This window comes from Lathyrus oleraceus, chromosome 1 (assembly GCF_024323335.1).
Source record: "Lathyrus oleraceus cultivar Zhongwan6 chromosome 1, CAAS_Psat_ZW6_1.0, whole genome shotgun sequence".
NCBI classification, from domain to species: Eukaryota; Viridiplantae; Streptophyta; class Magnoliopsida; order Fabales; family Fabaceae; genus Lathyrus; species Lathyrus oleraceus.
This window is the reverse complement of record NC_066579.1, coordinates 417,074,759-417,088,877: the sequence shown is the minus strand read 5'-3', so window position 1 is coordinate 417,088,877 and position 14,119 is coordinate 417,074,759. Positions and strand designations below refer to the sequence as shown.

Sequence of the window (14,119 nt, the reverse complement as noted above, 5' to 3'; positions counted from 1 at the left end):
GCAGTAAGGCAGTTGGGTTATCCTATCACATACAAACCAGATGACCAGTTGTTAGAAGGTTTTGTGTTCCATGATATGGAGGATCCTGTTATGCTGAGAAGGGTTATCCGAGCCTGGGAGAAAGTTCGCTTCAGAGGACAAGACAAAGGAAAGGGTGTCATAGGGGATAAAGAACCCTATCATCAATGGGTCACTAGAAGAAGTCAAGAGGTCAAACTGCCATTCATCCTCGATCCTCCAACTCAACCTCCATCACCAGAACCCATTCCTGTCTCCATGGAAGAAGTGGAAGCATTAAGAGCTACTATAGCAAGACTTGGACGAGAAAACGAAGAGCTACAGGCCAGCTTCCAACAAGTTTCAAATGAAAGAAATGAGATAAAATGGGAACTAGAGAGGAAGAAGGCCCAGCTTGAAGCAACTGAGGAAAAGGTCGACAAAGAAGAACATAAGAGAAAGAAAGTGAAAATAGGCATGGAACAAGCTGACCACTGCCTAGAAACCCTTAAAGAGCAGTTGAGACAGGTTGAGAAAGAATGCCTAAAGAATAAGCGGTGGTGGCTACGAGCCACAGAAGAGAAAAAAGAGGTTAGAGAGATATTGGAGGCAAAGATACAAGATCTCACTATCTCCCTCCATAATGCTGAGACCCAAGCCGAGCACGAGCGCCGACTTAAGGAAAGAGCCCTGGAAGCTTCTCGAGTCACACCTACGACTTGGGCCGAGAAATGCCAAGAAGCAAAAGATGCTAAAGGAGTTGCTCAACATTGGAAAGATAGATTTGAGGCATTCCATCAAGACAGTGTGATATGGCTAAGGGAAAGAGAGCAAGTCATTGAGGATTACGATACCTTTAGGAGAACTATCAATTTCTTGCAAGCAGACAAAGATGGGTACCGTGCAAAGCTCAACGGTTTGGTGCAATTCTGCAATTGGATAACCCAAGAAATGCCTTGGAGATTGAGAGAGGCAGTGGAAGGATTGGACCAGCATGACACACATCCTGCTGTAATCCATTTTGTTATGATGTGTGAGGGGATGGTGAAGAGGTTCAACTCTGAATTAGAAGAACTCATAACTCGAAAGACTTCTGTGTGATTCTTCTGTTTTTCTTATATTCAGTTAGTATTTGAGCTGCATCGATTTGGGCGGTTATGCCTTTGTACTCCGTACTTTAAATATTTGAATGGAAGAGGATGATCCTCATTTTTATTTCCTGACTTTATGTTTTCTCTAAATGCTTAATACAACTACAATCGTGATGAAAATTCCCTGAAAATAAAATATGCATAACATTTGCATCCTCATGCATCACGCTTCATAAAAACAAGAAAACTTACCCAACCTTTTACCATCTACCAGTAAACGCTGACTAATCAACACCGATACGAGACGCGAAGCCATTACAAGATGACGTTAGAGCAAGTGGAGGCTAACCAAGCTACCATGAGGTCAGACATCATTACGATCCAAGAGAAGATGGATCAACTGCTGGAAACAATGCTCGCCATCGCCCAGAGAGAGAGGGTTGCGGATGCAGAAGATGAGGCTAGAAGGAATGATAACCCATCAAGTTTAATCCACCAAGACGACAACTTCATCCACGCCAAGAAGGGTCTGGTTCATATACCAGTAGGGGGAAAGGGAGATGAGGATCGTGCAGAGCCTTCTGAAGCACCTGCGCATTATGGGTCCGAAATGGGAGATGAACCGTATGAAGCTTTCTATGTGCCGGATCAACCAAAGCCTAAAACACTTCCAGATCCATCTGCAGATAGGCTTCGTGCCTTGGAAAAGAAGATCAAAGCTATCGAAGGGAATAATATATTCGGTGCCTCTGCCATGAACATGCGTCTGGTATCAAATTTGGTCATCCCGGCTAAATTTAAAACTCCTGATTTCGAGAAATACCAAGGCCAGACCTGCCCAAGAAGTCACCTAGTGATGTACTTCAGGAAAATGGCTGCTCACACCGAAAATGACAAACTGCTTATACACTGTTTCCAAGACAGCCTGAGTGGAGCATCTCTGAGATGGTACATGAGCTTAGAGCAAGGGCGGATTCAAAGCTGGGAAGATTTGGCTGACGCATTCCTCCGTCAGTACAAATATAATTTGGATATGGCACCTGACCGAATGCAGTTGCAAGGGATGGCAATGAAAGAAAATGAGTCATTTAAAGAATACGCCCAGCGATGGAGAGAGTTGGCTGCTCAGGTAGAGCCACCATTGTCTGAGAAGGAAATGACTGGAATATTTGTGGACACGCTGAAGGACCCATTCTTTGATAGATTGGTGAGTAGTGCAGCATCCGATTTTGCACATCTGGTCACAATCGGAGATCGTATAGAAAAGGGTCTGAGGGATGGAAAGATTTCAGGAGCTGTGGCCACCTCTAGCGCACCGAAAAAGTATTTTGGAGGCTTCCAGAAGAAAAAAGAGGGTGAAACGAATGCTGTATCTAGAGGCTATAAGGGGAAGCAACAGGCTTCATATGGCCAAGTCGCTGCCGTGGTACCCATACCTTATCAGCAACCCGTACAACAACAACCAATGTATCAACCACAACATCAACAACCTCGTCAACAACAGAACACAGCACCACCAAGACAATTCAAGCCAAAGCCTCCAAGAAGGCAACTTGACCCTCTACCAGTACCTTACAGCCAAATATTCCCATATTTGCAAAAGGAGGGTCTTCTGACATTGAGGGAGCTAAAACCGGCTGTTTTTCCATATCCACCAGGATATGATGCTAACGCCCATTGTGAATTTCACATGGGAGCGCCCGGCCATACCCTGGAGAATTGTTTTGCATTCCAAAATAGGGTACAAGACCTGATTGAAGCAAAAGTTGTTACCTTCACTCCAAGACGCCCGAACGTGAACACTAATCCCATGCCAACACATGGAGGTGCTTCCGTCAGTGCCATAGAGGAAAGTGATCAGGGAGAACTGATTCTTAAGGTTGAAGACATTCAAACCCCTATCACCATGATAGGGGCACAACTGCTGAAAAGTGGTCTAGTCCCAGAGGAGCTAGTCAATGATGAGAATGATAAAGGATTGAGGAATTTTATACAACAAATGCTGGATCGAGGCGAGTTACAGATAAATCGCCGTGCTAAGAACAAAGAAGAGAAAGAGATAGCCGTTGTGGTGGATATCCTTTACGATGAGGTTAACGTGGACATCCCTTTCGATGAGGTTAACATGGACATCCCTTTCGATGAGGTTAACGTGGACATCCCTTTCGATGAGGTTAACGTGGACATCCCTTTCGATGAGGTTAATGTGGCCATCCCTTATGATGAGGTTAATGTGGAAATCCCCATAAACCCCTTGGTGATAGAGTTTCCAGCGCCGTTCGCATATGAGGATGAGAAGGCGGTACCATGGATATATCAGCCCAGAGCTTTTAAGCAAGGGCAGGAAGACCAACCCGTGGTAATCAACGAACCAAATGTTACCTCAATTGTGGGGCCAGCCGGAATAACGCGCAGTGGCCGAGTGTTTGCACCAAGGGCTGTTGATGCTTCTACAAAAGCCAAGGGGAAAGAAGTTGCTACTCCTATCCAAATTCCTGTCCCTAGTCGAGAAATGCAAGAAATGCATCTGTCACCTAAAGTTGCGGTCACTCGAGAGGAGGCTGAGGAATTTCTAAGGATAATAAAAAAGAGTGATTATAAAGTGGTAGATCAGTTGAATCAAACACCTTCGAAAATCTCCATGTTATCTCTGTTGCTCAACTCAGAAGCACACAGGAATTCATTGTTGAAAGTGTTAAGCGCAGCACATATCACGAAAGACATAACAATAGAACAGTTTGACGATGTGATAGCTTGCGTAACCACTGGAAATTTTTTGGGGTTTAATGATGATGAACTACCAGTTGAGGGAAAGAACCATAACAAGGCCCTACATATCTCCTTGAAGTGTATAGATACTATACTATCAAGGGTATTAGTGGACACAGGCTCCTCACTGAATGTCATGCCAAAAACCATTTTGATAAAGCTGCCGATGGAAGGGGTGAATATGAAGCCCAGCACCCTAATTGTGAAAGCATTCGATGGCTCAAGACGAGCAGTGATAGGAGAGGTTGACCTACCAGTCAAAATAGGCCCAACTTTCTTCAATATCACATTCCAGGTTATGGACATACATCCCGGCTATAGCTGCTTACTTGGGAGACCATGGATCCACTCTGCAGGTGCCGTCACCTCCACTTTACACCAAAAGCTAAAATTCATTACCAATGACAAGATGATTGTGATTGGAGGGGAGGAGGATATCTTGGTTAGCCACTTAACATCTTTCCGATATATCGAAGTAGATGGCGAGATAACCGAGACACCATTCCAGTCCTTGGAAGTGGTGAATATGATGGCTGTTCAAAAGACATTGGAGACTCCGAAGTCAGGACCATCCATGGCCTCGTGGCAAGGAGCTAAAGCTGTGATGAAAAGTGAAAACGCTCAGGACTGGGGCAAAGTGGTGGAAGTGAACCAGAAGCGAGACAAGTTTGGGTTAGGGTATGACCCATCATTGATTAAAGCCAGTAACCAACACGATGAAGAGCAGATTCCTCCTGTAAAAGAAACGTTCATCAGCGCTGGTCACATTTTTGGAAATCAGGTGGCCATGATCAATGTCGAAGATCATGAGGAAGAAGCGTCTAGCTGGATACGACAAGCCGTGCCTAATGAAGAACTGACAAACTGGAAGGCTGTGGAAGTCCCTCAAATTTTTCAAAAGTAATTTTATTATTTTAGACAAAACCCTGTGCTCTGCCCAAGGCACAGTGGCATGTTGTAGGGCCCCCTTTATCTTTTTTTAAGAATTTTTCTATCAATAATAAATGGAGATTTGCATTCAATTTTTTGTTCCTTTCCTTTCGTTTTTTTACAAAAATGGCATCAATTTTTATGCACGCACTTTCTAAATAAACTGCATAAATCATAACATGCAGAAACACCACCGAGACCATTGATAACGACACTGCTAGGGTCTGGCATGACTTTGATTGTCCGATTTACCAAGCTGAAGAGGAAGTGGGTGAAGAGTGCGAACTCCCTGAAGAGTTGGCCAGATTACTCAGACAAGAAGAGAAGGTCATTCAACCACACCAGGAGGACATCGAAGTTATCAACCTGGGAACAGAAGAAGACAAAAGAGAAGTAAGGGTAGGCGCCGCACTTCAAGATGCAGTGAAGACTAGATTGATAGAGCTCCTCCGTGAATATAACGATGTGTTTGCATGGTCTTACCAAGATATGCCCGGATTAGACACTGATATCGTGACCCACAAGCTTCCCCTTAAAGAAGAATGCTCTGCCGTCAAACAGAAGCTAAGAAGAACTCGACCGGATATGGCTCTCAAGATCAGAGAAGAGGTGAGAAAGCAGTTTGACGCTGGTTTCCTAGAAGTCGCAAAGTACCCACAATGGGTTGCCAACATTGTACCGGTACCAAAGAAAGATGGGAAAGTCCGCATGTGCGTAGATTACCGAGACTTGAATAGAGCTAGTCCCAAAGACGATTTCCCATTACCTCACATCGATGTATTGGTAGATAACACAGCCCAGTTCTCTGTATTTTCCTTTATGGATGGATTCTCTGGATATAACCAAATTAAAATGGATCCCGAGGACATGGAGAAGACCACGTTCATTACCCCTTGGGGCACCTTTTGTTACAAGGTAATGCCGTTTGGATTAAAGAACGCTGGGGCAACATATCAACGCGCTATGGTGACTCTCTTTCATGATATGATTCATAAAGAGATCGAGGTGTATGTTGACGACATGATTGCCAAATCCCAGACAGAGGAGGAACATGTCACTAATCTGGAGAAACTGTTTGCTCGTTTGAGGAAGTTTCGGCTGAGACTTAATCCTAACAAATGCACATTTGGGGTTCGATCCGGGAAGCTTTTAGGCTTTATTGTAAGCCAAAAGGGAATTGAAGTAGATCCCGACAAGGTTCGAGCCATTCAGAACATGCCTGCACCAAGGAATGAGAAGGAAGTCCGTGGTTTCTTGGGAAGACTAAATTACATCGCTCGGTTTATCTCTCATCTTACTGCCACATGTAAACCGATATTCAAGCTTTTAAGGAAGAATCAAGGTGTGGAGTGGAATGATGACTGCCAAATAGCCTTCGACAAAATTAAAGAATACTTACAAGAGCCGCCGATTCTGATACCCCCTGCAGAAGGGAGACCCCTCATCATGTACTTAACAGTGCTCGACGAATCCATGGGTTGTGTATTGGGGCAACAAGATGAGACTGGTAGAAAGGAGCATGCCATCTACTATCTGAGCAAGAAGTTTAATGATTGCGAGACCAGATATTCCTTACTCGAGAAGACTTGTTGTGCACTCGCATGGGCCGCTAAGCGTCTCAGACAGTACATGTTAACTCACACGACTTGGTTGGTATCTAAAATGGATCCCATCAAGTACGTATTCGAGAAACCAGCTCTTACCGGTAGGATTGCTCGATGGCAGATGTTGTTATCAGAGTACGATATTCAATATGTTGCACAAAAGGCAATAAAAGGAAGCATACTGGCAGACCATCTTGCTCACCAACCATTGGAGGAGTACCAACCTTTGAAGTTTGACTTCCCAGATGAGGACATTATGGTTGTCAAGGATGTTGAAGACTCTGAACAAGAGGAGAATCTTGAGCCAAAAGCAGGCTGGACTCTCATGTTCGACGGCGCCTCAAATGCAATAGGCCATGGAATTGGGGCAGTGTTGATGTCTCCCAAGAATTTCCATCTACCATTCACTGCAAAGCTCTGTTTTACCTGTACAAATAACATGGCTGAGTATGAAGCTTGCATACTAGGATTGGAAGAAGCTATTGAGTTGAAGATTAAGGTGTTAGAAGTATTTGGGGATTCCGCCCTAGTGATACATCAGATCAGAGGTGATTGGGAAACAAGACATGCCAACCTAATTCCATACCGGGATTACGTGCTGAAGTTACTTCCAAAATTCGACAAGATCACTTTCTCTCATATTCCTCGAGAGGAGAATCAGATGGCAGATGCTTTAGCAACCTTGGCTTCCATGTACAAGTTGATCTGGCCCAACCATCAGCCTCACATCGAAATTAGGCGTTTCGATGAACCCGCGCACTGCCTGACGACAGCAGAGGAGCCAGATGGTAAACCCTGGTTCTTTGACATCAAACGGTATCTAGAGAAACAGGAATACCCGGCAGAGGCCTCTAGCCTTGACAAAAGGACCCTCCGGAGACTGGCATCAAAGTTCCTCTTAAATGGGGAAGTATTGTACAAGCAGAATTATGACATGGTTTTGTTGAGGTGTGTGGACGAACAAGAAGCTAATCAGCTTATGAAGGACATACACGAAGGATCTTTCGGCACACACGCAAATGGGCACTCCATGGCGAAGAAAATCCTGAGGGCCGGTTACTACTGGTTAACGATGGAAGCTGACTGCTACCGTTACACCAGAGCTTGCCACAAATGCCAGATCTATGCTGACAAAATACATGTACCGCCTACCCCGCTGAATGTTATAGCATCACCTTGGCCTTTCTCTATGTGGGGCATTGACATGATCGGGATGATAGAACCTAAAGCATCTAATGGGCATAAATTTATCTTGGTGGCCATAGACTACTTTACCAAATGGGTGGAAGCCGCATCTTATGCGAATGTCACAAAGCACGTAGTCGCCCGTTTCTTAAAGAACAACATCATATGCCGATATGGGGTTCCCAACAAAATCATCACTGATAATGGGTCCAATCTCAACAACAAGACCATGGAGGAGTTATGCACAACGTTCAAGATCGAGCATCACAACTCGTCACCATATCGACCTAAGATGAATGGGGCTGTTGAAGCCGCGAACAAAAATATCAAGAAAATCATCCAGAAGATGGTAATCACGTATAAGGATTGGCATGAGATGCTACCTTTTGCGTTACATGGTTATCATACGTCAGTACGAACTTCAACAGGGGCAACCCCATACTCCTTAGTATACGGCATGGAAGCAGTTCTTCCCATAGAAGTGGAGATTCCTTCGATGAGAGTCTTAATGGAGGCTAAGTTGGACGAGGCAGAATGGGTTCAATCAAGGTACGACGAGCTCAACCTTATTGAGGAGAAACGCTTGAAAGCGTTAAGTCACGGTCAACTCTATCAGAGGCGTCTTAAGAAGGCATTCGACAAGAAAGTTCGTCCCAGGGTATTTCAAGAGGGTGATTTGGTGCTGAAGAAAATCTTGCCCATTCACAAGGACTCTAGGGGGAAGTGGACACCAAATTATGAAGGTCCATTTGTGGTGGTTAGAGCCTTTTCCGGAGGCGCTCTAATCCTGGCAACTATGGATGGTGATGAATTGCCACTTCCTACTAATGCTGATGCTGTTAAAAAGTACTTTGCCTAGAAAAGTGGAATGATAAAAAGCCGCTAAATCGAAAACCTGAAAAGGCGATTTAGGCAAAAATGGCTAGCCCGGTGGATCGAAAACCCGAAAGGGCGATCCAGGCAAAAATTAGGGATAAAAATAAAAAAGTTGACCCGCTGAGTTGAAAACCCGAAAGGGCGGCTCAGGCAAAAATGGGTATCCCGGTGGATCGAAAACCCGAAAGGGCGATCCAGGCAAAAATTAGGGATTAATTCCAAGGCAAAGAACTATACTTTCAGGCATCTAGCATGTCCCTTGAAGACAAGGAATCAATCTACCTGACTTTTCTCAAAGGCGAGGTGCTCGGACTATCAAAGACATAAGGATCATAGCAGTGTGGAGACTCAATAGGAACTCAATCTTATTGCCATTTTGTTTCTACACACAGCAATTACCTCATTAAGGAATTGCATCTTTATGTACAATCGCCCATTCAAGGGTCAAATCAATAAAAGAGAAAATTTTCTCGACAAAAGTTGTGCCCAAATTATTTTGCATTTTTTCTGTTTGTTTGCAAAGCACCTTTATTTTTGATAAACATCATTCTTAAAATTTTGGAAAAAATAAATAAAAAACACATAATTGAATGAAGTAATAAAATTGCTTTTGAAATAGTAAAAGGATAAACTTCTTGGTCTCCAAGTTTGCTCTTGTTTTTCATAGAGGTGTAGGACTGTGTAGGCACCTATGTTCATTCCAAGTGCTAATCAACACCTCTCAAAGATATACTCATGGTATAGCCAAACCGGGGCAAGTCTCTAATGCTTTTCCAGCAGAAACATTAAATCGTAGTTGGAGTATCGCGTGTTGAGAAGTCTAAACCCTTCAGTGGTTTGGGGCACCCCAGATATATTCCCAAAATCACCCAGTGGGGCATCAAAATTTTGATCTCCATCATAATAAAAAGTCCACACCGCTGGCACCATCACCCAAAGCAAAAAAAAAACGCCCTAATCAGGGCATATTCCAATTATCCAACTGCATTCCCACATGCATCACATACATCAATTATATACATAATTTTCCTACCAAGTAGGAAAATTCACCCAGAAGCAATCATATCAATCATTGGCATCCATACGCATAGCCTTACACGATTCGCATTCCTATATGCACAGTAAAACATCCCCAGCAAATACATAACGCATACACCTCAGGCATCCTCCCATGCATGGCATTTCCACCCAAAGTGGAACATCATACAAAAATTAAACATAATATGATAAGGATCTAAGGTCATTCGCATCTATCCTAGAGTTTCCTCATTTCCCAAATAAAGTTATTACCCTACATACGCTCATGGAATCATTTCCTAGCCAGTCATTTCTCCCAACTTCGTGGGTGATAGTGATATTCCCAGCATTTTCTTTGCTACCATTGCTCCCCAAGCAGAGGTTACCATAAAAGTCTCTTATGAGCTTCTCCCCTGCAGAGCTTCTTCAGCATATTTCCTCCAAAAGGAATCTTTCTAAAAAATATCCCCCAACAAACATTCATTCTTTAAAGATATTACTTCATTTATATGGAGAATCTCGTTTTCGTTGCTGTTTGAGATACTGTCTCGTCAATATGAGGAGTCTCATTCTTGTTTTTCTTTTGAGATACTGCTCTAGTGTCCTCGGAGAGTCTCAGATTCAATTAAGATATCGTTCCCTTGTTCGGAATGTCTTAATTCGATCATATGAGATGCTGCTTCGACTCGATACAGAGAATCTCATCTTTGCTGTCTGAGATGCTGTCTCATCAATATGAGGAGTCTCATTCTAGTTTTTCTTTTGAGATACTGCTCTAGTATCCTCGGAGAGTCTCAGATTCAATTAAGATATCATTCCCTTGTTCGGAATGTCTTAATTCGATCATATGAGATGCTGCTTCGACTCGATACAGAGAATCTCATCTTTGCTGTCTGAGATGCTGTCTCATCAATATGAGGAGTCTCATTCTAGTTTTTCTTTTGAGATACTGCTCTAGTGTCCTCGGAGAGTCTCAGATTCAATTAAGATATCGTTCCCTTGTTCGGAATGTCTTAATTCGATCATATGAGATGCTGCTTCGACTCGATACAGAGAATCTCATCTTTGCTGTCTGAGATGCTGTCTCATCAATATGAGGAGTCTCATTCTAGTTTTTCTTTTGAGATACTGCTCTAGTATCCTCGGAGAGTCTCAGATTCAATTAAGATATCATTCCCTTGTTCGGAATGTCTTAATTCGATCATATGAGATGCTGCTTCGACTCGATACAGAGAATCTCATCTTTGCTGTCTGAGATGCTGTCTCATCAATATGAGGAGTCTCATTCTAGTTTTTCTTTTGAGATACTGCTCTAGTGTCCTCGGAGAGTCTCAGATTCAATTAAGATATCGTTCCCTTGTTCGGAATGTCTTAATTCGATCATATGAGATGCTGCTTCGACTCGATACAGAGAATCTCATCTTTGCTGTCTGAGATGCTGTCTCATCAATATGAGGAGTCTCATTCTAGTTTTTCTTTTGAGATACTGCTCTAGTATCCTCGGAGAGTCTCAGATTCAATCAAGGTATCATTCCCTTGTTCGGAATATCTTGATTCGATCATATGAGATGCTGCTTCGACTCGATACAGAGAATCTCATCTCTGCTGTTTGAGATGTTGTCTCATCAATATGAGGAGTCTCATTCTAGTTTTTTTTTTTTTTTTTTTTTTTTTTTTTTTTTTTTTTTTTTGAGATGCTGCTCTAGTATCCTCGGAGAGTCTCAGATTCAATTAAGATATCATTCCCTTGTTCGGAATATCTTAATTCTATCATATGAGATGCTGCTTCGACTCGATACAGAGAATCTCATTTTTTCCTTACTGGTTGAGATGCTGCTTCATCAACATGAAGAGTCTCATTCAGTTTTAGGAACCTTTTTTATTATTATTTATTACCAGAAGATCTTGGATACAGTTGGGACATCATTCCTTTAATGGGATAACTCGATTGTAATTATCCAAGATATTGTGCTGACGATTCCTTCTCATACTGTATTTCTCGCTACATTTTTCTTTTTGAATTTATTCCTTCCATTTCGAAGGACAAAAATCGGGTCTTCCTGTATTTAATTACCCTTCACTATGAACGCATGAAGACTATGTCATTTCTGCTTTCTAGTTCACTGTAATTAAAAAAGGGGCAGCTGTCATACCCCGATTTTGTCCGGGCAATTAAAACTTTTGGACATGGTGCATAAATTCAAAGCTTAAAGTATCCTTACTTGATCCAAGCTTCACAAACTCTAATCATGTCTAAGCTTTCTTTGGGTAGATTCCCAAACCTTAAATCCTCATCATTCGTAGCTTTGTTCTCATTTGCACAAATTGATTGGGCATTCAACCATTCACGAGCACTAACCCTAGTCTAGGCGATTGGCCCCATAAAAATTCGTCTATGCTCACTTCATCTATTTACTTTGGTTGGTTCATCTTGCATCTTTTAATTTATGCTGGCACGTTTCTAATTGGTTCTTGCTAAGGCATATAGTTTCGTTTAAACCGTGTACTACCCACACATGGCCAATGGTTTAGTCAGGGTTCTTTCATTATTCATGCATGGATATTTGGTTCACATGTCTATTTGCAACATACTGCATTTCAAAAGTTAACTCAAGTCACTCGCATTCAATGTCATTCATTCATAAACAATCATTAAATATCAAAGTTTCATTTTTACATCAAGGTACATATATACAAAGAGTTAATGTGACTTGGTATTAAACTCATTCATGACGTGTTCATGCCAAGTCGGTTCCCAAGCAAGCAATTGGAAGACAAATCATTGGGCAAATAAAGACAATGATGGTGTGCGTACATGAATAAAACCCACTGTCCGCAAAGCAAATATGAAAAAAAGCTTACAAACGGTTAATTTTGGAAATCCTGTCAAGAGGTTATCACCATGTATCTTGGGACTTTAAATACAAAGAAATTATTATGGACAAGTGCTACAGGCAGTTTGTTTCGAATCCTTAGCAGTTTGACGGCATGCCACCCCAAGTCCGTATGGAAATTTTGTTGCAAACATCGCCACAAGAATTGCAGAATGCACTAAGTTCGTGTCATGTAGTAAAGATGATGGTAAACAGGTTGGATAAATTGACATGCTAGCAGATGATGAAGGAAAAGCCGATGCTTCTGGACTTAGCGACATAATCACGACCAACTGGCAGTAAACACCAATCAACTGAAACAAAACATAAAAGATATCAAATGGGATTCCTTTTCAAACACCTGCAGCTTTATAAAAAGGATTGAATAAGGATAAATGCATACTTATGTCGTTGGTCCGTTAAGTTCACATACTCCACAGTTTTGTCAATAGGAGATATTCAAATTTCAAAATTGGATATCACCCCAGACGGAAGCATGCAGGATGTTGTTCTTTCGCACATAGCAGCACCCTACAATATAACAAAGCCATTCCATAAATTCCCAAGAGTTTCGGATATCCAAAAATTGTCGAAGCAGCAAGAGATTTATAGTACCACGCCGCAAGCTACCGTGGCACCTAGCAAAACTGTGAGCTAAGTCCAACCTGCAAGCAACCAAACCAGTGAATCAAGATCAATTTTGCTGCAACATTGTTAATTTCAGCAGCACAAAGAAGCAATTAAAGGTGGAAGGAACCACGGCTACAATGCGAACACACGCACAGTACCGGTGACTAAGAAAACCTTCTCTCCAGTTCACCTCTCAAAATCCGCTGCATTTAAATTCTGATAAGTCGAAAAAAAGGCTGTATCATGTGGATGATCATGTTAATACCGGATAACGTCACGATAGCCAGACCAAGAGTAGAACAATAAACAAATGAAGAACAAGTTATTTTCAAGTTTGTACATAAAAAAAAAGCATCCTAAGAATGGACTTTGATACCTTAACTTGTTAATTATGCACAAGCCACTTCATGAAATTGACTGGTACATGACCTGTAAAGAATCAAAACTGCAAAATTCATATCCTGTTACAAAAATCAAAACGTGGTTAAAATAGACATTTACTGCAGTGAAAAGTAAAAAATAGGTGGTTACCATGGATTCACTACAGACAAAACCTCATCCTGCCATTTGAAGGACCACACCGATTTGAAGCACCACTAACTCTGAAAAATTCTGCTACCTAACGGAATGATTCTCCCACTAATTTGCCAAGCTCATGAGAGAGGAATTCTAAACCTCGTACATCCAAACCGCTATAAATAAGGACCTCCAGTGATGAAGTAGGGATCCGAATTTCTGCGCCGTTACTCTGAAAAAAATCACCCCAAAACCCTAGTTAAAAAAGCTCAGTTTTGAACTTGTTGAGATTTTCACACTGAAGCTCAACAAGCTCGAGCTAAACCCCTGTCAAAACCAAAGCAAACCCAAATCGTAAAGAAAGACGAAGGAGAAGAGGAAGCGTAGAAAAAGGAGGATCAAAGCTCAGAAGGAAGAAAAGGAGAAGGAATCGAAATACCTCGAGGTTGGATTATATCGCCGGTACGCTCGTCGGGAACTCTATTTTCCGGCGAGCTTCGGATCTCTTCCTTATGCATTAAACCTATTGCTTTTTTTGTATAAATGATTGTGCATGCCTTTTACCATACTGTTGCGATTTGTTTTGGTTGTTGGTGAATCTTAAGGTTTGTTTGTGTGCGTTTGAATTGGT

General features: G+C 42.1%; 1 protein-coding gene and 1 long non-coding RNA gene across 2 annotated transcripts; one reads left to right on the top strand and one right to left on the bottom strand.

The window, feature by feature from the left end:
- Positions 1-1,410: 1,410 nt before the first annotated feature.
- On the top strand, positions 1,411-5,289 carry LOC127112984 (uncharacterized). The gene is made up of 3 exons (XM_051046418.1): positions 1,411-1,857; positions 2,218-4,737; positions 5,275-5,289. Exons 1-3 carry the CDS (start codon positions 1,411-1,413, stop codon positions 5,287-5,289), a joined length of 2,982 nt encoding a protein of 993 aa, XP_050902375.1.
- A 6,884-nt stretch (positions 5,290-12,173) lies between these two features.
- On the bottom strand, positions 12,174-13,046 carry LOC127077787 (uncharacterized). Its single transcript, XR_007787565.1, has 3 exons — positions 12,958-13,046; positions 12,746-12,873; positions 12,174-12,656 (listed from the first exon to the last, which is right to left on the bottom strand). It is a non-coding gene; the product is annotated as an uncharacterized LOC127077787 (long non-coding RNA).
- Between the last annotated feature and the right edge of the window lie 1,073 nt (positions 13,047-14,119).